Source organism: Pelodiscus sinensis, chromosome 1 (genome assembly GCF_049634645.1).
Source record: "Pelodiscus sinensis isolate JC-2024 chromosome 1, ASM4963464v1, whole genome shotgun sequence".
Lineage (NCBI taxonomy): Eukaryota > Metazoa > Chordata > Testudines > Trionychidae > Pelodiscus > Pelodiscus sinensis.
This window is the reverse complement of record NC_134711.1, coordinates 22,421,549-22,448,474: the sequence shown is the minus strand read 5'-3', so window position 1 is coordinate 22,448,474 and position 26,926 is coordinate 22,421,549. Positions and strand designations below refer to the sequence as shown.

The 26,926-nt window shown below is 41.6% G+C and overlaps 1 protein-coding gene across 5 annotated transcripts in view; it reads left to right on the top strand.

Moving 5' to 3' along the window:
- PHTF2 (putative homeodomain transcription factor 2) overlaps positions 1 to 7,403 on the top strand; it is a 133,111-nt gene extending 125,708 nt beyond the window's left edge. For all 5 annotated transcript variants that reach the window (XM_006117154.4, XM_075926646.1, XM_075926619.1 and 2 more), the window contains 2 exons: positions 1,829 to 1,954; positions 5,131 to 7,403. In XM_006117154.4, the coding sequence (XP_006117216.2) occupies positions 1,829 to 1,954; positions 5,131 to 5,151 (147 nt within the window). In that variant the 3' untranslated portion in view covers positions 5,152 to 7,403. The remainder of the gene's footprint in view (positions 1 to 1,828; positions 1,955 to 5,130) is intronic.
- Positions 7,404 to 26,926: the final 19,523 nt, after the last annotated feature.

The following is a 26,926-nucleotide window of genomic DNA, read 5'->3' as shown; positions in this document are numbered from 1 at the left end:
ATGCCCCCCTCTCCCGTGGGGGTATGAAGAAATTCTAGGGGGGGGGTGAGGTGACCCAACCTCTCCTCCTGTCCCTCCCGGTCAATACCTCCCCCAAGAAAAAGCCTGGTCCATCTGGTGGTAAAATTTCAGAAAATACCATATGAAATGTCTGGCATTTTCTGTTTTTCTTGATTTGGGCATCCGCTGAAACATGCATAGCTCAGGCTGGCTCGGCCAGGGGAGGATGGAGCATCCCAGACAGACTTCAAAATGGCTGTCTTAAAAGAGCAATGCCTGCTCTGCTCTTAAAAGGGCAACTTTTTTTTTCTCAAGTGTTTTGCTGCTATTTTTTTGGAGTGGGAGGGAGGGCACGAGGGTTTCTCAAAAATCAAAAAGGGGGCATGATGCCGAAAAGTTTGGGAACCACTGTTCTAGAGTAACTGAAAAGGACTTCTCAGAGAATATTACTTAACAGGTGAATATCAATTAACAGGTAAAAGACCATGTGGTCTGATCTCTTAGATATTTCCCTCAGATACAATCATATATGAACCTTTAATCTGACTTTGTTTAGGTATTATTATTATGCAGTTCAGCAAGTTTGTGGGAAAAAATGTGATCAGAAACAAATATGAGCATGCAAAAAAGAAATCACTTTATTTTTATGAGCTTTTGAACTATAAAGATTGCTACTCTCTTCCCCCCTTCCCCCAATTTATGCACAGTGGGAACCAGTAATTTTTTCTTTCTCCCACACTTTTCATCTCTAGATTTGCAACCCGTCTGGGCTTTTACTCTTTACTCCCATTCCAATGTATATGTATAGCACCTACCAGAATAGGGCTACAGTCTTACCTGAGCCTCTAGGAACGACTGTAATACAAGTAATAAATAACAAATGAGCCATAAGAATTATGAAGATGTCGCCATTTGTAGCCTGATTTTATAATTGTCAATGGCTATTTAGAGCAATTATAAACAACTGTTTGTTACAGAAGGTTATGAGTCAAAGACAAAAACATAATAAAATGATTTAAAATATTTTAATAGCTTTGACACTATGCAAAGTGTCAGATAACACCATTTCACATAAAATCTCTGCTCAATAATGAACAAAGTAATCACTTTAATATTATGAATATTTGCTATACATTTTGCTATATAATTTTCAGTGATTCTCGAATTTGGTTTTTCCAGACCAAGAAAATAAGTGTTTTCGCCTAGAGTGATTCCCTTTGCATAAAAGAGCTACATATTATGTATTATTGCTTAGGCTCAGAATAGTTGAACTCATGCTTATAAAGGCTTGTAGGTTTCTTTTTGCTTTATAGCAGAAGTGAGGAGGCATTAGAAAGAACATGCTTTTTAAAAAATCCTCTTTGAGATTATTTTACAGTACAGCAGCCAGTCTTCAAATGTCTGAGCTCTGTTACTTTCCCTTTTATTCTGCTCAGCCCTTAAATTCTTGCCCTTCTCACTGCATAACAGCCTTTTTCTTTTGGAAGTCTAATCTTCAGTTTTCCCAGTATTTGTTGGATCCAGAGCTGGAACTTCAAGATCCTTCTCAAGCACATACACTGTGTCAACATCAGAATGGTAAATTAAATCAGTTGGTTGGCTATTCCAGTGCAGTAATAAGAATTGTAAGCAATTTTTCCCTGAAAATATTTTGTCTTTATTTGTCAATACTGTATCTAGCCCTTTTACAACCTCAAAGGCATTCAAAATTGTGTATCACAAATCTTGTTAATGTGATCATGGGGGTATTGGTTCTATATTTCCCGATATGAAAAATTGCTTTTGGGAAATAGCTGCATTTTAATTATGTAAATATATTTTTTGGTAGGAATTGGACAGCCCCTTCAGGTTATATGGGCTTACAATGAACCCACTGCTTTATAATATCACCCAAGTTGTCATCCTGTCTGCCGTTTCTGGTGTTATCAGTGACTTGCTTGGATTTAATCTAAAGGTAATCACTTCCAGTACCATGTATTGACACAGAATGTACAAAGTGTCATAATTGTATATGTATAGTCACCTCAACTAAAATACATAGTAAAGTTCTGAATATTGTTTGTTTAAAAAAAAAAATCAAATGTAGCATACGAGAAATAGGATATCTTCATTTTATCCGCTAGAAAACTTTTCAAATTTTTCTTTCAACTTTGGGCCTTTGTTTAGCAGATATAATTCTGTACAGGCTTAGTTAGTTTATTTAATCTTAAATATACGAAATTATCTCTGACTCTTGGCCATTGATTTGTTACTGCTAGCTTGTTTGCAGTTCTTGGAATGCTACAGAAAATGTGATTTTTGTCCCATAATATGCACGATGTCACAACATGATGTAAGATCATTTTATCGTACTACAGGTTGGACCTCCCTTGTCCAGCACAGTTGGGACCTGACTGGTCCCATACAAGAGAATTTGCCAGACCAGGGAAGCCTGATGGGGACTATTAAATACAATATGATGAGGACTAATTTAGCTAAAACTACTCGAGAGATCTTAGAATCATCGTGGATAGTTCTCTGAAAATATCCACTCAATGTGCCTCAGCAGTCAAAAAAGCAAACAATGTTATGAATCATTTAAAAAGGGATAGTGAATATCTTATTGCCTCTATATAAAATACCCAGATCTTGAATACTGCATACAGATGTGGTCACCTGATCTCAAAAAAGCTATATTAGTATTGGAAAAGGTTCAGAAAAAGGCAACAAAAATGATTAGGGGTTTGGAGCAGGTCCCATGTGAAGAGAAATTAAAAAGACTGTGATTTTTCAACTTAGAAATGAGGAGACTATGGGAGGGGGGATATGATAGAGGTCTATAAAATCATAACTGGTATGGAACATGAATAAAGAAGTAGGGGTCACCAAATGAAATAAATAGGAAGCAGGTTTAAAACAAACAAAAGGAAGTTTTGCTTCATGCAGTGCACATTCAACTCGCGGAACTCCTTGCCAGAGGATGTTATGATGACGAGCACTTTAACAGGGTTCAAAAAATAACTAGATAAATTCATGGGAGTTAGGTCCATCAATGGCTAGTAGCCAGGATGGCTAAGAATGGTGTCCATAGCTTGTGTTTGTCAGAGGGTGGACACTGATGACAGGAGAGGGATCACATGATGATTGCCTGTTCTGTTTACTCCCCCTCTGGGGAAGTGAGCATTGTCCACTATAAGAAAGGATACTATGCTAGGTGGACCTTTGGTCTGGCCCAGAATTGCCATTCTTACGATCTTATGTCTGCCACTAAGCCCATGCTGCCGGCAGGCTGCCCCAACAGGCACCCTGCCTCCCTCCTCCCCCCTCAACTGTCTGTGTTGCTTGGCCAGCTGCTGACATGTCCCTGAGTGGCACAGGCACTGGCTCCTGCTGCGGAGCTATGGCCCAGCCTCATACTCTCACTCCAAGGGGCTGCTGTGGGGGCTCTGGCCCTGTGTTTCTGAAGGCTGCCAGAAGATTCTGGCCATGCACTGCCTCTGGCTCTGGCTCCAGCCCAGTGTTCACAGGGGCTTCTGTGGGGCTTTGGCCCCATGCTGACATGGACTGGCCAGGGACTCTGGTCCCAGCCTCGTGCTGCTGTGGTGTGCCGTGGTCACTGGTTCCAGCCCTATGCTCCAGGGCTCTGGCCTTGCGCTCCTGGGAATTGTCAGTAGACTCCACGTGGGGATACTGCGGGACTTCCGCCCTGGCCCTGCACTGCCTGCAGCTGACCCTGTTTTCCCCAGTCCCAGCTGTTCTTCTTGCCCTTAAGCTGCTGGGCTCACTGGTCCAAGGGCGACCAGAGAGTGCCAGTTTTTAGAGATACACCTTATATATGTTATATCATCCCATGATAATTTAAGAAATGAAGTACATGAGCTGTTATAGTTTCCAGATTCAGGAGATAGGAGAATATTAGTTAAAAAAGCTTTCAGTAATACCTGTTGAACCTCTCTAGTTTGGCAACAACTGTGGTCTGGCACTGGTCAGGTCCTGAGGGTGCCAGACTAGAGAGGTTCAACCTGTATCAGGTTGCCATTTACAAAATTGTGTTTTCACAAGTAAAGGAATGCCACAATGAGTATTTCCACTTTAGCCCAGGGGTGGGCAATAATTTTCAGTGGGGGCCACTCCAAGATTCTGGTAAGTGGTCAAGGGCTGCACTTCCTTGGAGGGGGCACAGGGACTGGGATTGCAGATGGGAGCTTGGGATAGAGGACTGGGAGGGAATTTGGATGAAAGAGGGGGTTATGATCTGGGGCAAGAGCTTGGGGTGCAGGGTCCAGGAAGGGTATTACTTCAGGAGAGGATTCTGGCCTGGGGGAGGAATGTAGGAAGAAGAGGTACAGAGTCTGGGAGGGAGTTGTGACCCGAAAGAAGGCGGGGGACAGAGAGTGCAGAGTTTGGGTGGTGACCTTGGTTAGGGGCTTGAGGTGCAGAGTCATGAAGGGGTATGGGTGCGGGAGAGGATTCTGGCCTGGGGGAAGGGTGTAGGATCTGGGAGGGAGTTGCAATCTGGAGGTGGGAAGAGGGGGTACAGAGGGTTTTTGGTGGTGATCTGAGGCAGGAGGAGGTGGTGGCCTGGGGCAGGAAGTTGGGGGGGGGGGTAACGGGATGGGGTGCCAGAGTCAGGCTCTGGCTGAAAGATGCTTACCTAGGTGGCTCCCAGCTAGGAGCCCTGCAGGAACCTGGGACAGGCTTCATACCTGTGTGCTGGGCTTTCTGCTCCTTGTGGCCCTGCTCCAGCACGGGGAAGGGGGAGTGAGGGAGGAGGCTTTGCAGGATGCTCCTGCCACCAACAAAATTTCTCAGCTCCTATAGGCTGGCAACTGGCCAATGGAAGCTTAGGGGTTTTGCTAGGGGGGCGGGGATGGCATACAAAGTCTCCCGTCCCTCCCCAGTGTGCAGACATTTAGCAGCCCACTGTTTAAAGCAGCTTGAGCTGCTCTATAGTACGGGTGCTAGTAAGGTGGCCATGGACTGGATCCTGTGGCTTGGTGGTCGAGATCTGGACCACTAGCCGCTTCTTGCCCATCTCTGCTTTAGACACAACAGTATGTTTTTTAAAGTAAACAAAGGGATGTAGTGTAACTTTGATGTTTAACTGAAAATTCATGCAAAACTTAATGTTCATTGCTTTCACTTTTTCAGCTCTGGAAGATCAAATCATGACAATACACAAACAGAAGATATAGCACAGGATTCTGATAAAATGCATTGATTGGCTAAACTTCCTCCGAGCAATCACTGAATCTGTGCTTCAGAAGCTCTGGCCTCTTCAAGGATGTAGTTTAGAAAATTGAAGTGTTTACATTTGATTGTCTTGTGCAATCTTTATATTTATTTTATCATCTCACTGTTTTTTATGTTTTAGCTGACATTTGTATTTTATTTTCAAGTATTGGTATGCTCAGTTATTGAAAGGTTTAGAAAACTGATATCCAGCTACTTGAGATCCTGGTAACTGGTTGCACTAAATTACTGTATTGCGAAAACTAACACCAGTGCTAAGCTGTTATATTTCATATTCCATTGATAAAACATATTGGTAGATTTTATAGTATAAATGAGATACTTACAAATAACTTAAAGTACTGACAATACAGTATGACAGGTATTGGAAATATTTTATGTTAACACTAGAACCAAGCTGGTTTCTTACTATTTTTCTCTTGTCATGAGTTCAGGATCTAAACTGATGAAGCTGCAGTTTAAATACCCTTGGATATTAATAAGGTATTACAAAGCAGGTCAACAAGTGCTCTTTGATAACACTTTTATTAGAGCAATAATTGTAAATGGTTAATATACTGTAAGATATTTTGATAAAATTAACTATTGTATTTATTTGAAACACTGGGCTATTTGCACAGATCTGACTGTGCATGCTCAATATGTGCACTTTTTATTGTTACTTTTAATTAGGACCTTTATATATAGTTAAGGGAATATATTATGGTGGACTATGGAACAATATATTATTTTTGCAAGCGAAGTATTTAGACTTCACTTATCAGTGAAAAAGTTAATAGAAGATGGTAACTTATATATACTCAAAAACAGAACAAATATTCTTCCATAGTACCCTATAGTATATGCCATTTATACCACACTTAACTTTAAGAACAATTGTTTAAAGAAAAGTTTGTATGTAATGTAAGTCTCATTTTTTTGACTGGACATACCTACACCTCTTGCAACTATAAAAGTTTGCAAAATCTGTCAGCTAAAGCTAGTTTGCCATGATATTGTAGTTAAAAAATGCTGCTAATGTTAGTATCAAGAAGCTCCTCTTCAGGGCTTTTATTTTAGTTGCCAAGTGTCCATTCTAAGCCCTGATGCTACTTAGGGAGTGTGATTTTGAAGACAGAATTATTCTGGGGTTAACAGTTTAGATTAGTTTAATTGTGACTCATTAATTTCTTAGAATATTAGGGAGTTTTTGAATATGGCAAACCTAGGAATTCATCCCTTCAGAGTTCATTATTTGTGCTTAAACATAGCATCCCACATACAAAACTATTAGGAGGGCCAATATCATGTTTGAGTATCCTTAAGCATTTTACTTTTAGGGGAACACATTTATGATCAGAATTCCAAAAATCATCTGCTTCGGATTGGAAAAGAGTAGAAAATGTATTAGGCTATGTAACACATATGTATACATATGTTTAAAAAATCTGTCATATGTGACACCATACTTACTAATCCTCAGTCATTAAACAGTTGAGGATAATGTGTCTTAAACTTGTGTGGTATAAAAATTTTTATATGTAAAGCAACACAAACAAGCATTTTGTATTTTATTTGCCTATGTACTAGTGTTTAATAATGACCAAAGTGCATTCTGGTTTTGAAAGGAATGTATTACTGGAGCTTTAAGAACATGTTGTACTTAGTTTTTCATGTGATAAATTTGGCTATGTCTGATTTGTTTCTTCTTCCTCTATGTTGTCTGATGTTGGGATTGTTTTTAGGAATTAAGTATATTTTATAAAGTTTTTTTTCCAAAATATGGTACAGACCTACACAGAACTTCATTTTGCACAGAATATATTTTAAGGGGGGTGGGGGAAAAACAGCAAGAACTGTGTAGGGGTAAAAGATGAGGCGGTTTTCACGGCCTGTCACTATAAAATTTATTCCAGAATGGAAATATTTTTGAGAAACTTGCGTTGAATATACTGCTTTTAGTTTAAAAAAAAAAAACGGTTTGGGTTGAAGATGTAAACTAGTTTCTGACTACATATACCTACCTCAGCAACTAGCAGTATGCTGGATTGTTACACGAACAGTGGGAGCATGGGAAGAATACAATGAGAGTTTGTAAAAGGAAGCAAAGGGTACTTCACTGTAAATCCAGACACATGTAAATTGCTGTCATTAGGTATATCAATAATTCAAGAAAATAAAATGAGAGAAATGGTCTACATCCCTTAATATGGAAAGCTAGTACAAATATAGAGGTAATTAGAAATATGGCAGATCTTGTGTGTTAACTGTTGTTTTTTGCCATGTTTTGTAACTGAAAGTATAATGAGGCTTGGAATAAAGCATTCTGTGGCTGATGGTATAAAACTGTCCAATGATCTGTGTCTCTTGTAACTGTTTGTTTGCGGCCCGTGGGGTGGTTTGAGCAGGGCTCACTCACAGGTGGGGTCCTTTGAATATGACCTCCACTGGGAAAACGCTCCACAACGAGAGCACTGAAAGATGCAAGTGCACAGTCTGGCTGGAACAGACAGTTACAGAGTGTTGGTGTTTCTAGCAACATAGTTTTTGTTCATACATAGTGGCTTATTTTACCAACAAAGAACTTCATGATTGAAAATGTAGATTCCAGGCATAGGAATCTTACCTCTTATTTGATTCATTTCACTAATGAGCGGCATAAGGCAGCACTGAGCACCCACAACCTTAATTTTTCTTTGAGTTATTTGCCAATGTGGATTCTACTTTATGTGCACTTACGTGTGTGAGATGAGATTCATTGGGTCAGCAGTGTCCATTGGGACTGCACCTTCCTCTTACCCAAGGACATAAGACACAGAGCAGGGTCAGCTTCTAGTCTTTCTTCTGACCTCCCATGACTGCAGGACAGAATTCAGGCAGCCTATGCCTCTTCCCCCACAATCCAATTTCTAGAATTAAAGGTTTTTTGCTTTATTAACTACTCTCTCCGCTGGCTTAAAACCAAAACCCAATCTTAGAGCTTGGTCAAATTTTGGAATTTCCATTCCACTGGAAATTCAGATATTTCAAAATTTCCTTTTATCCCAAATCAGAATGAAAAATTTCCCACAAAGCTAAATCCCCAAAATTTTCATTTTGGAAATATTGAAAGGCCCTTTTCAAAACATTTTATATCGATATGGTTGAAATATTATATTTTGACTTTTCATGTTGATTTTTATTACACGCAATATAATGTAATAGATGTGTAACGTATGTGTCAAAATGATATATAGTCAAAACAATCTAGTTCAAACTTGTTAAAAAGAAGCACTTTGATTTTTTTCATTAAAAATGAATTAGATCAGTAATTTCCTGTGAAATATTTCAAGTTAATCAAATCAACATTTTCTGATAAGAAAATTGTGCTCTTGGAAAATGTTGAGCCAGTTACATGAAAAACAATTTTAATATCAACACAGATGTTTACAAAATGAAAATACTCAGGCTTTAAATCTTTTTTCTTTTTTGTGAAACCTCCATATACCTTCATGACAAGTACTCTCTGTGCCTTTTGATCAGGAATAAGGACAGATTCTGGATTGCTGTTCTATTGGCTGCTTATTTTCTAAAGTGTATGCAGAAGGCAAGAAATGTGCAATAGAAGTATTATTAGTGAGCTTTATAAGGACTATTCTGTATAAGCACTATTCTTCATACTTTCGCAGTGCCCTACAGAGCTGTAACTACCCCATGGGTTTTTCCTCCACTAAACTAATCCCAGTTGTTAGCAACTCAGACTTGAAGGGCAAAAAGTTCTTCTTGATCCAGACTCTCTCTCTGTCTCAGAGGAGTAGGAGCAGGAACATCGCTCTGAGCAGATGAAGCACATTCCCTCCAGAGTGGTCATAGTTCTATCGTGTATCATGCTCCCCAGCTGAATGCCATTTATCAGCCTAAATTGGGTTTCACTGATGTCCCATGCGCCACACATGGCATCGTGCATTATTGGTACAAAATTTCTCATTAATACTTGGATTATCATGTGTCAAGGAGTCCCAGTGATAAACTAGAACTCTGTTGTGCTAGGTATTGTAGACATACAGAACAAAAGTTGGTTCCTGAAACAAAGCACTTAGATTCTAACTATAAGAAAAGACAACAGATGGAAACACGCAGTGATGGGAAAGTACAAGGAAACAGTACAACAGTATTGATCAGAATAATAGGCCATGGTCTCAGCACACCAGCAGCCTAATTAAGGTTTTTGTAGGCATCACAGCAAGGGAGATTTTGAAAGAAGATAATGAATTTGTTGTGGGGAGCTTCTCGCAAGCATGAGGGCTAGTGGGGGAGAAAGCTAAATTTCAAAATAAGCACTTTGTGCATGTGAGCAATGGAGTCTGACATCAGGGGCCAAATAGAAACATAAGTGAACTTTCCTTTACTGAGTAAGAGATAAGGGAGGGTAAGAGTAAATCTAGAAGGGCCTTGAAAATGAATATATGTCATGTTTGAAGCTATAAAGAGGGAGCAAGTGAAGTGATGCAAACAGAAGGGTGACATGTTCAAAGTGAAAGGCTAGGAAAATGATCTTTGCAGCAGTATTTTGCATGGATATTATCAGTGTGGCAAGATTACATTTATCTAGACCAAAGTGAAGGATATTGCAGTAATTGAGATGTGAGGTGAGAGCCTGGATGAGAGTGATCTGAGTGGATGAATAGGAAATGCTCTATCTTAAGAGATGTGAAAAATCTGAAAGACTTTAGATGTAGACTAGGTGTGAGGCTGTAGATGGGGATCTGAATCAAAGATGGCACCCTTCTTATGGACTTGAGTGAGAGGTAGAATCGGTGGTGTCCACAGGGATTGAGAGAGGAGATAAATAGGAAGAGCTGGGAAGAGAGGGAAGGAAGGTTAGAAGCTCTGTTTTAACTATGTTGAGCTTAAATTCATGGGAAGACATTCACAGGATATCATCAGGGAGACAAGCTGAGAAGGTAGTTTGTACAGAAGGAAATAGGAGACGCTACTCTCACAAGTTTCCCTGTGCAGTATAAAATTCTAGCTCAAATGTGATCACTTAAGGATCAATCTTGCAGATGATTTTCTGCTGATGGTGATTCTGCAGGATCAATGTCTGCCTCTGATCAAAAAAATCAAGAAATATTAAATACTTCATTTCAGAGAATGTTTGAGACCATGACTACAAGATTAATACAAGCCATTCCATTAACATTGAAGGCCCTGAGTAAAACAGAGTAGGCGCACTTCATTATCTTAATAGCGCTAGTGTAGGCCAGATAGTTTTGGTATTCTCATCTTCTGTTTCTAAAAGGCCAGATTTTTATCTCAGGCTATGTCTACACTACACTGCTCTTCTGGAAAAAGCCATGCAAATTGCAAACAGCAATTTATGTGGCTTCTTCCACTTCTTTTTTCGGAAGGCTTTTCTGACATTTGGTCCATCTACACTACTTTTTTGGAACATCCCTTCTTCATAAAATGAGGTTTACAGGGATGCTGAAAAAGCACGTCTGCTCTTCCAAAGAATTGTGGAGGAGCAGACACTTTCCCTGGATGCAGTAGAGGTTTTCTGGGAGACCTCCAGTATCCCAGAAAAACTCAGTGTTGACATAGCCTCAATAACATCAGGGAAAATTCAGAGCATAATTATGGAAGTTAATAGAAAAGATAAAATAAAAATATTTGAATTGTTTGATACTTTTTTGGAATAGTCTGACAAATTGTCATTTTAAACCTTTGGATCCAGATTCGTGAAGGCATTTAGATGTCTAACTCCTAGGAGCCTAAATACCTTTACATATCTGCCCCTTTGTGTCATATGTAACCTTATTTATATTGGATTAACATAATTATAAGTGAGATTACCATGTGATCCTATTTCATTAAAAAACAATTCATTGAAATGCTTCCCAAACCCCCACAACCCTAGAAATGGGTATTTTGACTTGCCTGTCTCTATCTGCAAAAAATGTAAATGATTTTAACCAGTCTTTCATTTGAGTTGATCATTTGTCAAGTTTCAGCCAGATGCAGTTTGTAATTGCTGAAAATTGGTTTTAAATTGGAAAACCCATGATCTCTGCTATAGCTGTAGTGTTAGCAATGCTAAATCTCACACTATCAATATCTGGGGATCCTTCAGGGAAAGCAATCACATACTGGATTTTCTCTTACATTCCAAGCTTTGGACAAGTTTGAAACTGCTGCAGAGCACTTTTCAGAACAGATCCCTTCCCTTCATTGACTAATAAAAATACTATCAAATTTTGATTAAAGACTCTTCTTCCATTATAAACTATCAATTTGTTAGCATGATAAAGGAGATTAATACAAGTAGGCTGCGTCTAGACTGGCAAGTTTTTCCGCAAAAGCAGTAGCTTTTGCGGAAAAACTTGCCAGCTTTCTACACTGGCCGCTTGAATTTCCGCAAGAACACTGGCTTCCTACTGTCTGAAATCAGTGCTTCTTGCGGAAATACTATGCTGCTCTCCTTTGGGCAAAAGTCCTTTTGCGCAAAGCTTTTGCACAAAAGGGCCAGTATAGACAGCTCAGATTTGTTTTGCGCAAAAAAGCCCCGATCGCAAAAATGGTGATCGGGGCTTTTTTGCGCAAAAGCGCGTCTAGATTGGCACAGACACTTTTCCGCAAAAAGTGCTTTTGCGGAAAAAGCATCCGTGCCAATCTAGACACTCTTTTCTGCAAATACTTTTAACGGAAAACTTTTCCGTTAAAAGCATTTGCGGAAAATCATGCTAGTGTAGACGTAGCTGTAGAGCTTTTTTTTTTTTTTTTTTTTACAGAAATGATTTAGTTTTTTTTTTTTTTTTTTTTTTTAAATGAAGTGCATGCTTACTCATAGGATCTGCTCATAAACAAGGACTGGTCTGTTCCCTTGGTGAAGCTTATTTGACCTACATTTTTTTTATTTAGAAGGGATAAATGTAATCCCCTGTGCTGCCCTTTTTGTTTGTTCAGTCTTTAGAAATTATTTACAAGCATCTCCGAAGTGAGCTTAATCTTTCTGGTAATGAAAGTTAGTTTTATCAAGGATTAGCTGCTTCCCAACCACATAAAAATCCAAAACGAAGCCACTGGAGGTATAGTAGCAATTAAATGAATATCTTGGGTTTTTTTATTATGTAAGAACTGAATGGAGTGCAAGCTGCTTCACTATTTGACAAATGCAATTAATTTGACTAAATCTAAATGGTTGCTTGTCATTCACACACACAATATAAATCACAAGTTAAATATCAACATTTAAAACATTTAGATCCAGATATTTTAAAAGGTCTGCATTTATTTTTTGATTAAGTCAAAAGATCTCTGCAACAGTGCTAGTCAGAGCAGAAGTTGGGTGTCTAGGAGATGAGAGTGCTAGCATTTTAAATGATAGAAACTCTGCCTTTCTCTTTTTTTGAACTAGCCTGAAGAGTTGTCAGGTGACTTGTGTGTGTGTGTGTCCTGTCAGTGTGTTGGCCACCTCCATGCAGATAGCTGGCTTAGCAAATCTGGGTAGCATTACTCACTGTTATGTGCTGAAGGCTGGAGTGTTGTTCCATTAGTAATGCTGTTCAGGTTGCCTAGTGTTTCTGTCCTTGGGGCAGGGAAGGCAGCCTGCTCATTTGACAGACTTTGATGTTACTCATAAAGGCCACAGGCAAGGTTCAGTGACAAAGGCAATTAGCCACGTTTATTGCCATCAAGACACAAGCCAAGTGCCCTGGCTCCATGCTTACAGGTATATGAGCACATGACCTCCCTGTGACAAGGAGTGTCTCAGCAGCAGGAAATTCTTCTCTCCCTTTGCTGAACAAAGTATTAAGGCTAAGTACCCTGATATGCATAGGCTAAACCAGACAACTAAAATGCACAACTTACATACCACCTTCATATTTCATGACATCGACTTGTTCCTGGTAATTTGAACAAAACATCTGTATCCATTATTTGGGATACAGCGATACTAGCAGAAATACATTTGTGCAGCTATCTGGTGCCTAGTACAGGAGCAACAGCTTTGCCAACTTCACCTACTGAACAGTGAACATGTAAACAGCTACTTTAATACATGCCCTATCTTCGGTTCAGGACTCTAAACCAGTCCCAGTGCTCCAGGCTCTTTCTTTCTCTGCTACGTAAGTCACCTGGGGCCATTGCACATAGCCACAAGCATGATCGTGTAACCAGTTAGAACCACAGTAATCTTAACTGGTCACAAGAAAAAATGTTTTGGATTTTCAGCACAGTTCTTCTGCCATCATGAAGGTTTTTGCATTCACATCTTGTACTTTGCCTATGGTTTTTTTTTTAATGCACTCAAGGCCGCTAAGGTTAAGTGCCTCTGCAATAGCTCCCTGAGGATACATCTACGCAGCAGGGCTAAAGTCAAATTAAGCTGCACAACTACAGCTACATCAATTGTGTATCTTAAGTCGAAATAGCTTAACTCGGCATTAGGCTCTGACTACACATCAGGAAATCGAAGGAAGAGCACACTCCCTTCAAGTTCCCGTACTGCTCATGAAATGAGGGGAACTATGAATTGGATAATACTGCTCTGTAGATGTATTCTGAGTAGCTTTTTAGGATTACTCCCTTCCACCTAGGTTTATATGATTTTATTCTGCTGATTCCATAATCCTGAAACAGGGATTACAACATCTTAGTTCCATTGTGGAAACTTACTTTTCAGTACAGTTGCTACATTCTTCAGCTTCTGAAACTTGCTGCTTAACATCCTGGAAATGTAATGGGGTAGAAATGGTACTAAGTACTTGAAGCTAGTAGGCATATAAGATCTTTGCCTTTGCTCATCCATGAGACAGTGTAGCTGTCTGGACTATCAGTGACTGATTGAAACACCTGTAGTTGAGCAAACCTGCTTTTGAGTCTCAGTGTTCAGCATTAAGCTGGCAGCAGCCTGACATCAAGAAAAAAAATATGAAGCGCTGTTGTCATGGGGAACAAGGTAGTTGCTACTGCACCCAGGAGATTGGCCAGCGAATCAGTCTACTACTTCTTGACAGAGCTTTTTGGTGTGGAGAACACAACAGTGAAAGATGGGTTCATTGCAATAAAGCAAGTCCAACTGGCCTATGTGATCAAGAGCACAATATTATTTGGAGCCACAGTTCTATAATTAGAAATCAAACTCTCCTATGATTATGTAAGCTGTGGCAGACTGATGTAAACATTGAGATGAGGTCACAAGAAAAGCGTAGTGAACTAGGAAGAAAAAGACAGCAAAGCTAATGATTTACTTTGCAGAAACATTGATATCACCAAGAGCCTGTGAAGAAAGAATTGGAGTGAAATTCTGGCTTCACTAAGCTTCGTGGCAAAACTCCCATGGGCCTCAGTGGGTCCAGGTTTACACCCCTGGAGTTACAATCTAACACACACAGGGTACGTCTAGACTACAGGCTTCTGTCGACAGAAGTTTTGTCGACAGATACTGTCGATAAAACTTCTGTCGACAAAGAGCGTCTAGACTATATTGAGTTCTGTCGACAAAGCAAGCTGCTTTGTCGACATGGTAGTGTGGACGCAAAGGACAGTTTACATGCAATAACACCTTCTGTCGACAGAAACTCTGTCGACAGAAGGTGTTATGCCTGGTAAAATGAGGTTTACCAGCGTCGACAAAACTGCTGAGTTCTGTCGACGTTATGTCGACAGAACTCAGTGGTAGTGTGGACGCAGGTATAGTTTTGTTGACAAAAGTCCACTTTTGTCGACAAAACCCTGTAGTCTAGACGCACCCCCAGAGAGATCCTGCCTTTTCCAAAACAAAGCAGTCACATTCAGTATGGTTATAATGTGACTATCTAGTTATGCTTGGAATAACCCAGTTTATTGGTGAGGTCATGTCAACTTCTATTGTCCTAAGGCAACTGTAATTGAACATTTCTAATTTTGAAAACTAAGTCCTATAACTTCATTTGTAGCATATCCCTCCAAAACTAATGTAACACACAGAACTAATCACTTTGAATTGCACTGTTTATGTTATTTTAAAGACCTATGGTGCAGCAGAACTATAAAGTAAACCAGGAGATATGCAGACCATAAATCAATAAAGTCAATCTGACAATCTCCTGATATACTCCTTATCTGATTCAATTATTACTTGAGCAATCACTTCCAGACTCTTAGGATGTGAGTATGAGTAAGACTGAAAGAGATGTTTATTCAGCGCATTGCTGATGGCTGTTTTGCTAGAAGCTGGGAATGGGTGACAAGAGATGGATCACTTGATGATTGCCTGTTCTAGTCATTCCCTTTGGGGCACCCTGCATTGGCCACTGTCAGAAGACAGAATACTTGCCTTGATTGACCTTTGGTCTGACCCAGTCTGTTCATTTTTACGTTCTGCAGATCATACTCAGAGCAGGCTGGTATGGTGTTAGATCTTTGTGGAAACCCCATTCCTTCCTTAAATCTAGTCTCAAACCTATTTAAATTTTAGTTGTCTTAAGAAACAAAATAAAAAAGAAATTAAGCTAAAAGAGACTGAGATGTTATTGATTTTTTTTTCAAATTTTTGACACTTTACTTGTAACTATATTTTACATTTATATGGGATCTTTCAGAGTGAAGGGACTTTAGCAGGGTCACTTCATAGCACCTTATACTACCACTTACAAGACTGAAGAAAATATACTATTTGCAAGTGACATTGCAGGGTTGAGACAGAGTTTTGTTTAGTCAGCTGGAAATTCAGCGAGTTAGCAACGATTCTGGGGGCAATCAGTTCTGATTCCCTGCACTCAAAATACAAAAATATACACTGGTTCATAAAACTATCACAACATGAGCAAACAAGGTGGAGAAGTGGCAGCCAGATTTTGTTCTGCACGTGTGTACATTTGCCTTATTTTGTTTATTTGGGTCAGTCAGTTTATGCTTAAAATGCTAGTCTATACCAAAGAGCGGTATGCGCTGCTGACCTGTTATTTAGCAGTTGAATTGTAAAGCAGTAGCTCCCAAAGACTTCTTTCAGTATCAGCACCATTGTGTTAGGTGCTGTACAGGCACATAGACACAGTCCTCTACCATAAGTATTTACAACCTAATTTAAGATAGGGTGCAATGAAGGCAGCAAGCAACTGGAAGAATGGCAGCGAAAGATAACAATAAGAAGACTATGTAGCTCTATAGCAGTGATCACCAATCAGTAGATCGGGATCTACTGGTAGATCTTGGAGCCTCTGACAGGTGATTTTGACTGCTGTGCATCTCCTACCCTTTGCCTTGGAGCTGTTCCCCTTTCCCACCTTGTATTCTATCTCCACAGAATGGGGCTGGGGGGGCACAACAGGACTTGAGATGGAATTTGCTGGCTGCTTTTGAGAGTGATGCAGGGCCAGGGCAGGGGTTGAACCTGCCTTAGCCCCATTGCACACAAGAGCCACCCATGGTAAGCAGTGTCCAGCTCGAGCCTGAATCCCTGTCCTAGTCATATACCCAAGTCCCTGTCCTAGCCCTGAGCCCCCCTAGACCCAACCTCCCTTACAGAGCCTGAACCCCCTCTCCTACAGCCCAACTCCTGCCACAGGCTCAACTCAGAGCCCTTCTCACACTCTAAAGCCCTTAGCCCAAAACCAAAGACTGCGCCCCAACCCTCTGCCCCTGCCTGATGAAAGGGAGGAAGGATGGAATGAGCAGGGGTGGGGCCTTGGAGAAGGGGCACGAAGAAGGTGGGGCAAAGGTATTTGGGGTTGAGGTAGATCCTGGATTGCACTTACATTTGGAAAGTGATCTCATACTTTAAAAGGTTGGAGACCACTGCTCTATGGTTTAGCTAGACACTCAATTTCATGGCTCCAAATCATTTAAAAAACTTTTATAACAATGTCAACAAGTCACCATAAGCTAGGCACCTGCAGCGGGCAAATTAGTGTAAGCATCACAAGAGCACGATGCTCCAAAGGCAGAATCTTTCTAGATTCATACACTTAGCTGAAAAGCAGAAAAATGGACATTTGAGGTCGGTAATATTGGGGTAAGAAGGAGGGTGTGATGGGGTGACAATCAAAAAACAAGACATTAAGGAGGAAAAAACCTGAAAGTTATGGGATTAGGGTAAGAGAGAAGTTTAAAGATGGCATCTGGGTTATGGGGTCTGTGCAAAGGAAATGGTGTGCTGGTCAAAAATGATGGAAAATGTGGCAAAAGATGGGATGACATGATCAAGAGTGCAGACTGGCTATCTCACAGGAGGTGAGATGTTAGAGACAAACCAAAACGTGGGATTGCATAGAAGGAAACAGGTCAGCAGCAGAGAGGTAGATGAGTGAGCCATTCCCATAGAAACAGTGGCTGAAGCAGCAGGAACAGATGAAGTCCTCTAATGAGAAGGTGTGGAAAGAAAATAGAAGGCCAATGATTGGGTGCTATGGAAAATTTTGAAAGGAGAAGGCTGACTACTCAAAGAGCCCACCTAACAGGTAAAAGGAGAATCTGTAGATGACAGCTACAGAACTCAAAGAAAAACAAAATGTTGAATAAGAGAATATGACTACTGTGCTAAAAGCAAGAGAGAGATTGAGGAGGATGTGGCTGGAATAGGGGTTCTGAAGTTTAGCCACAAATGGTTATTGAGTTAGTGTTGTGTCAGTGGAGCGGATAGAGCAGAAGCCAGTCAGGCTGGTATTTTAGGAGAGAAACTTCAAGCAATAGCTGTGAGCAGCACACTCCTCATTTAGAAGAAGGGAGAGGAGTTGATAGGTGGAGAGGTGGGTATGGTTTTCTGAGAAGTGAAAAGATGACAGGAGAGTGAGAGATTAAAGACGCAAGTATGAACGAGGACAAGAGAAGTCATGAGTCAGAAAGGGAGGAGGCATTGGGATTTGGGGCAGAGAGGGGAATTAGAGAAAGCGAAGGAGAAGAAAAGGAAGGTGCTGGGATTGAGGACAGTCTCTTATTTTGATGTGGTAGGGGAGGAACAGTTTTTATAATTCTGGTTAATATCTGAAGCATATGGCTTGATTTTTTTTTCTGGTGGTACATTTCAGTGTGCTCATGCAGTGCACTATAACAGTGGTCCCCAACACAGTGCCCGCGGGCACCATGGCGCCCGCCGGGGCATTTGTGCATGCCTGCCGATAACCTGGGACGGCTCTACCCCCGGGGCGCTGCGCACTGGAGGGCCGGCCCCAGGCGCGCGACACGCACCGGCGCCTGGTGTGCGGCGCTCAGGCGGCCCCAGCCCCGGGGCACATGCGGGCGCACGGTGCTGGTGCTGGCCCCAGGCACATGGCTCGGGCGCCGGCCCTGGGCCAACAGCATAAGGCGCTTGGGTGGCCCTGATCCCAGCCCTGGGCACATGCCGGTGCCAGGTGCAAGGGCATCCCCGCCCCTGGCATGCCCCAGGAAGTGCAGCCCCGCCCCCGGGTGCCCGGCACATGAGTGGCCCCACCCCCGGGCGCCCGGCGCGTGAGTGGCCCACCCCCGGGCACCCGGCATGAGTGGCCCCGCCCCCAGGCGCCCGGGAGCCTCTAAAGGTTGGGGACCACTGCACTATAACATGGTAAATTACTTGATCATACAAATTCAGTGACTTGTGTTTGTGCATTCAACAGACCAAACAAATTATAAGAGATCTTATCATTCTAAACTGGAAAACATGACAATCATCTCACATTGTCTAGACTCTGCATCGTTGTCATTTTTACCTATTTTTGAAATTATGACATTCATTTCCTTTAACTTATTTTCTGCCAAGCCCATCTGCAAGTTAGGTTTAGACAAGATAGCTTTCCATATTCATGATGTTAGTCACTGTGAACACATTCTGAGCAAATACTTTTGATGTGCCCATCAATTTCAGTCATACTAAATTAATTTCTTTCCGGCAGTTAGATGAAAGCTGTTTTTGACTTATCTACTGCAGATATTGTGAATCAAATCGAAAAATCCAAAAGAAGATATTTTATAATACTAATTAAGCTCCTTATTCATCCTCAAAGGCCATATTACTGAGCAGATAGGATGAAGAAAAGTCAGTAAATTTTTTAGCAGAAGTTATTAAAGAATTGTATTACAACAATAATAAACACACATTCTAAGGCAAACTCTTTATTACATACTCATTTGGGATTTTGGGGAAATACTTTTTTTTAAGGTTTCAGTTTTCATAAGATTTTAAATTATTTTTGACATGTTTGATAATATTGTATATATTAGTGATTTGCCTGTCTGTAAGCAAAGGAATGTGTCTAGATAATGTAGAAACCTCCAAACACAAGGAAAAGGCTGACGGACAAACTTCAGATAAAATCACCAAATTCCCTGTGCTTCAATAACTACAGGGAATAGTCTGCGTCATCTAAAAGCGGTAATTGAGAACCACTTACTTTTGCCCTGGGCTGAGACTAAAAATGTTGCCTCCATTCCACTTCTTCTAAAGATAAGAAGAAAAATTATTTTAAGATGCCCAGGAGCATTGACACCAGATTTAGTAAACACAGAACAAAAAGAAGAAAGTCCCCGTTCCAAAGAAAGTACAGTCTGGCTACGTCTAGACTTGCATGATTTTCCGCAAATGCTTTTAACGGAAAAGTTTTTCTGTTAAAAGCATTTGTGGAAAAGAGTGTCTAAATTGGCATGGACGCTTTTCCGCAAAAATACTTTTTGCGGAAAAGCGTCCGTGCCAATCTAGATGTGGTTTTGTGCAAGAAAGCCCCGATCACCATTTTCACCATCGGGGCTTTTTTATACAAAAAAATACCGTGTGGTTTACACTGGCCCTCTTGTGCAAAAGCATTTGTGCAAGAGGGCTTTTGCCCGAACGGGAGCAGCACAGTATTTCCGCAAGAACACTGACAATCTTACATGAGATCATCAGTGTTCTTGCGGAAATTCAAGCAGCCAGTGTAGACAGCTGGCACGTTTTTCCACAAAAGCAGCTGCTTTTTGCGGAAAAACTTGCCAGTCTAGACGCAGCCTCTAAGTATAAGGCAAGAGACCAGAGATGGTTACTCTCAGATGTTTAATTCAAGGCAGCAATGACAATTTTGGTCAGCATGATAGGATATAGTCTTAGCACATCAACATTTTAACTACTGTCAATATTTGTAGGTGTTTCAGCCAGAGATTTGAGGAGGGATCTGAAGGTGGACAATGAAATAATTTTGAAGATCCTTTTGGGAAGCAGCTACCAAGCAGGAGGGGCAGCATGGGAGAAAACACAAAGGTGCTTGTTTGAAACTGTAACAAATGGGATGTGGAAGCTGACATAATGAGGCAATCAGTGATGGGAGTAAGAGAAAAAAGGCAGGGATGGGAATAAACCATGAAGAGGCCTTGAAAGTAAAGAAAAGCATCTTATATTTGATAAAATAGAGAAGGGGGAAGCCAGTGAAAGGAGACAGAGGGGTGGCAAGAGCAAAGCTACATTGGTAGCAGCAGTCTGAATGCATTAAAACGGGGCATGATTACATTTTCTATGAAAGAGAGAAGACTGTGGTAGTAATTCAGACATGAGTTGGGAGCTTAGATGAGAATTTTAGGTGTGTGGATGGTTGTATTTGTCTCTTTCAGTGATCTCACAGCTACTGTGGAATGACATGAAACCAAGAAGCCTGCCTATGGTGATGCCCTTTTAAAAACTACTTGGTGCAACTATTTTCCCTTCATATCAACTATAATTGCTTTTTGTCCTTTTGCATGTATATAAATGCTATATGAAGTCGCGTAGGTCTGTGTGTTTTTAAAATCTGCACTTATCTTCCAGCTCCATGCTCCAGCAGAGTTCTAGGACTGCCATCCTTTTGCAGCAGCTTAAGGACCTGACCCTAAAAACATTGTTTTGTCAGTAGCAATGTCATGAATAGTTCTTCTAGCCAGGGTACTCAGGACACATTTCTGCACTATGTGGGTTTTTTGAGGTTTTTATTTGCAATTCATGTTCATGATTATTTCAGTCTAGGACATTCTCTGTGGTTATATTGTGATGGCAATACGATTTCTCCCCTCTGGTCCTAATGTCCCAGTTCTGGTGGGGTGCAATATTCTGCTGTTCCTGAAGGTGGAGATTGAAAGCTGCATTTGGAGGAATGTACAAGTTGAGCTTCCTATATCCAAGCGCTGCAGCTTATTTACAGAAACCAGCAACTGATCCCTTGCAAGCTAGACTCTACTTTTTCCTGAGAGAGTTGGAGGCCTTAATTTCCTGAAGACAGTAACTCAGTCATTAACAAGCAGCACTTCTTTCACTTGCAGCGACCTTGCAAACCTTTTCCAAAAGCCTCCAGTGAAACAGCAGAAACACAAACAGTACTAGTAACATACCAACATAAACCACTATAACAAAATGACCTGAAACATACACACTTAGGCTATGGCTACACTCGTGGCTTCTTACGCGAGAAAAATGCAAATGAGACTAAGTGTGGAATATTGCCGAGCCTCATTTGCATACCTAATGAGCCGCCATTTTTGCAGAAGAGGCTCTTGCACCAGAAGGAGCTGTCTACACTGCCCCAATTTGCGCAAGAAAAACCCTCTTGCGCAATGGCATTATTCCTGAAAATAATCGGCGTAGCGGCATTGCACAAGAGAGGTTTTCTTGTGCAAGAAGCAGCAGTGTAGACGGCTCCTTCTGGCACAAGAGCCTCTTCTGCAAAATGGCAGCTCATTAGGTATGCAAATGAGGCTCAGCGATATTCCATGCTTAGCCTCATTTGCATATTTCTCATGCAAGACGCCGTGAGTGTAGACATAGCCCTGGAGTTTAATAAGTACATTTAAATTCATCTCCAAAAATATATGTCTTTGGTGTGGCTGGCAAGAAGAAGGAAAAAATAAATCAAATGCTATTAATTTTGCTTAGCGCTTCTCCTTTGAGACAACACAATCTGGACCCTATTTACTTTAATTTTATTTCCAAATGAGTATCATTTGTGTTTTTCCCCTTCCTATTTTGTGAAATGGGGGATATCACCTTTTCTTCTCTGATGGGTGAGAATCAGTCTTTGCTTTCTTCTTTTTGCCAATTTGTTCTTAGGCTGATTGTGTATAGGCAACATTTGTTTCTCTTTTAGACGCTCTTGTAACTAAAAGATTTTACAGCTTAGATACATATAAATCTTCTTCTAAATTGTTTATTAAAAGCTGCTGGCTGAGCCATCAGCTCTGTAGCTCTCACTGCTGGCAAAAGAGTTCATGCAGCACTAGTATGGGACAATATTCTTTGCATCCTGGGAGTGCCGTTTACTTCAGACTTCTTAACAGCGATCCATTTCTTTGTCTTCTTCAAACACTGTGAGACTTCACTTTGCCTTCAAAGCTTACTTGCAGCTTCAAACCTTCACATGTAAGGGTTCTAGGACTTGGGCTCTCAATTCTGAGGCTCAATGAGTCTCCTCCAAATATAGTGAATTTATACTGTCGATTAAAACAGCAATTGGCAGAAGCGGGTATAAATGTGTTCCATACTGTTCCTTAACTTGTGATCATGAATAACCCGGCTTGTTTGATTTCATTCATCTTTACAAAGTCCCTAACACCTTCCTATCCCATTGGCGTCATTGTGTCCACAGAGTTCCAACCTAGGTCAGCTATTCAGGGGCTTTATAAGCCATCTTTTGTTAAACATTGAAATCTTCCCCATCTCTTTGTTAGCCTGTATATAGTTTTCAGAGAGACTGAATTTCAAACTTTTTTAAAACAAAATAGTCCAAACTTTAAGTCCCAGCTCTCTCACCACATTGCAGTTCCACTCTGCAGCATTGCCAACCCCCAAGACTAAAACTTAGGTGTCCCCCAAAATTGACTGATTCTTTTTAAAAATGTAATTTTGGCCTGTGTTTTGCTTTTGGACCTCAGTTGCCCCACCTTTGGGGTGCGTCTGGGGGATGAGAGAAAGTGTGTTACCCATGCTTAGAGGCCTGCAAATATCAGTTGTATAGCCACAGGTATCCACATCTGTGCAGATGGATATGGATACCCACGGCTCATTTTTGCAGATATAAATGTGGCTACAAATTCTTTTATCCCTTCAAGACTCTACCAGTGCTTCTAAATGTACCAATGTGATTTTGGCCCCTGCTGAAAGAGTTACGCCCATCCCTCTGTACATCAATAGTTCCCCATTAACTCTGCCCCCGTCAGGTCTGTCCTCAGCCATCTATTACTTCTCCCATTGCATCCATCAATGCTGCTTCTCTCCAGCCCCATCTTTGTTTCTCCTGCTGGTTCTGGAGTTCTACAGACACACACAGGTGCAGATGGGTAGGTGAGCATGTGTGCGTCTTGCTGACTGATTCGCTGGCCACATCCCATGCTGCAGGAAGAGAGAGGGAAAGTGGAGGAACAGAGGACCCATGTTTGCCCCATGGCTCACAAAAGGGGAGGGGAGCCATTCTGAGTTGCTGGACTCTTTCTACTCCCTCCTCTCCACTTCCTTCCTATAAGAATGGTGTCTCTTCCGGGGCAAGGAGAATAGAGCTCGACTTGCCTTTTTCAGCAGCCATGATTGGCTGATTTTCTCCAGGAGGTGGGGGAATGGGGAAACAGCCAATCAGCTGGGGCTTTCCCCTGGGCAGATTAGAAATTCTCAAGAGGACTCATGCTGCTTTGTCACTGGGAGATTGGCACCAGCTGAACGTGAGTGATTCACGGAGCAATCATGACAGTTGGCAACACTGAAGCCGTTAGAGCCTATGATTAAAATTTCTATTATGTCCCACAATTAAAAGCGTTCAGAACTCAAGGTGAGAGCAGACAGATCTTTGCATTTGAAGTAACTTATTAACCTTCTGTAATGTAGGTCATACTAGTTTCTGAATAAAATATTGCTCATGTTCTTAATAGCTGCCTCTCTTACTATTATCAGCTAAACAGTCAAATGCTTTGTTCTTCTGTGGACAGCATATAGAAGTGGATCCAAATTCTGTGCTTAGTACTCGGGAGTAAAGGATATACCTTCACCTTTAAATGGCAATGCTTAAAAAAAAAAAAAAAAAGTCACTAAGACAGCATGTAGAGATCTTGAATAGGAAAATTAGCTTTGGTTTTTATTGAATTGCAAAGCATCCTTTATGATATAGCATATACAGTCCATCCCCAGGGGTAGCAATTGATGTAAAGCCCAGGCAGGTCTCTTACCCTAGAGTGACTCTTTGTGTGTCATGTTACTTGGTATCAGTAACAATTTGTGAAACAGAAGCTGGAAATATTAGTGCTCAAATCAGTCTAAAAGATGAATTGCACTTGATTATGAGGCAAGTGGAGCATATACTGTACAGTCCACCGAGGTGTGGTATATGGGGATAAGCAGATCAATCTCTTCTGCCCTTTCTTTTAATCTCTCTGTAACATGCAGCATGTCATGCCCTATTATAATTATTATACCATTCTGAGAATAGGTTTATTGCCAATGTTCCCCCTAATTTTTCTTTGTACAGAGCAGACTACAAATGTCACTGACCACTTCATTCTGACCTTGGGCAATCGTACCTGTGTGCATGGAGTGGGGAGGGGAATGTGTGTGCAGAGCATGGTTGTTACACCGACCCTTCCCCCCCGACAAGATGCATGGATGTGTGCGGAGCAGTGAGGGATTGCACGGAGGATGAAAGGTTTGGGGACAGTGAGGTTTGTGTGTGTGTGTGTGTGTGTGTGGATGGAGTGAGTGCTGTGAAGGGGGTATATGTGTGAGGGGGTGCTAAGGAGCATGTAGGGGCATAAGTGGGGGGTTGACTACGGGATGGGCATATGGAGGGGCTGATGTGAGGTACACAACGCGTGTGTGCATTGACTAGGCGGTGTGGGGGGGTGTTGGTGAGGGCTATATAGCAAGTGCAGGGGTTGAGGTGTGTGGGTCTTGTTCCTCACCAGAATCACACACTAGTCCCTCTAAAAGTTATCTCTGATACCTATGAGCAGAGGAGCCTGGCAGGACTGTTGGCTGGGGGGGGTGGGGGTCAGATGACACCACTGTCATGCTGCTGCAGTGGTCCTGGCTGCAGCATCTACCTGCATGGCCACTCAACAGCAGCGATCTCCACATCCTTGGAAACCAGGTGTTGGCGGGGTGGCTGGTGCTTTGGCCCCCATCAAGCTGCAGCTCTGCAGCTCCCACTGGACCAGCTAGCATTGCAGAGTCCAGCCAAGCTCCACACATGAGCTCCTGCACATGGGCCAATGCAGAGCCACTAACGCCTCAGGCTGAGCGCAGCATAGGAAGCGTTTCCACCACTGCAGCAAGCAGGATGGGGTGAGCAGAGCAGGTTCTTAAGTGGCCTGGCTGCACAGAGGAGCCTTGAACTGCATAGTTTCTGACCGGCATAGTATACACACGATTGCAATGCAGCCCTTTACAGGGAACACTGCCTGTCATCTATGCCTGTGACACTAATGTCGTTTATCAAGCCACCGGAGAGAAAGTTGTCGGTGGCGTAGCTACACAGGGATCGTACTTGCTTGTCAGTAGACAGTTAAAGAATTCTGCATTGTGGTCATGAAAGGTTTTAGATTTAGTTACTTGTGTTCCCCACTGAATGGAGAACGTCTTTGTGACAAAGTCTATTAACCCATGACAGATGTGCTCATATATTGGTATTCGTGGTAGACAACCAATACAATTTCCATCTGACAGCATTTCGTGCTTGAGTCTGCTCAGATAGAAGTAACCTGCCATTCAAGAGCTCGTAATCCCCAGACTGTGACTATTCTAGTTGTGTGCATGTATCTTTCATGTAAATGAAGTTAGAACCATGACATGTAAATCTATTTAGTAACCCCCATATTCATAATTGTTACCTGTGGGGAGAAACAGTTGTGGTTATCCCGCTTTTATTGATAAAGGGAGTGAACTAATGAGCTTGTGCTGTGTAAAACTTGTAGACAGAGTAAGTTGGATTTATTTTGGGCTTTAGGGGCTGTGCTCCCAGGTGCTGTCAAATCCCTGTAACTGTGCCCTCTTATCTGTGTCTGTGTTGCTTTGCAGGGGGGTGGTTACCTGAACTCTCTGCCTTTGCAGAGGAAACCAGTGCGTCTGGCTCAGCAGGACAACGTGGTGGGGCACCTCAGAGGTATGATCAGGCCATCAGCTAACAGTCTCAAGGGGATCTTTGTGATCCGGCCTGTCAGATATGTTATGCAACTATAATATTTTGAGCATGCACTGTATTTTCCAATACAACATGCAAATATTTGGCACCATCACAAACTATATGACTTATGTGTGCTCCTAAAGTTAGGAGAGTCACATTCTTCTTCAAATAATGTTCCTATGGATTGTCACTTGCTTTTATGTTCCTATGGGTACCCATGGACCTTTGATTAGAAAATTTCAGCAGCATGTGTTCAGTTCATGCGGATGCCTCAGCTATTTCTGTGCCCCTTACCAACAGGGGTGTGACAGACAAAACATCCTCAGGTCCATAAGGTGCCTGCGTGTTTAGCTAGTTTAATGTCGTTCCTCTGTGTACTTATTCTTTAGTTTACCCAGTCCTAACAGACTAATTTAACTGTTTTTAATTGTTAATAGCTTAGTTTTATTGTGTGTGTGTGTTTTGGGCGGCATGGACTCCATCTTATTCCCTTTCCAGGGGGCCTTTCTTTCCCCAAAGGAGGTTTTTTTCCCTTGGGATATGCACAAATATTCAGGATTTACATGTTGCTTTACTTAACGGGATTCTACCAGTTAGTGCCGGCCATTCTCAGTTAATCCTCTGGGGAACCCATAGGGATATTACTTAGAGAAGGAGAGGTCACTATGGGTACGTCTAGACTA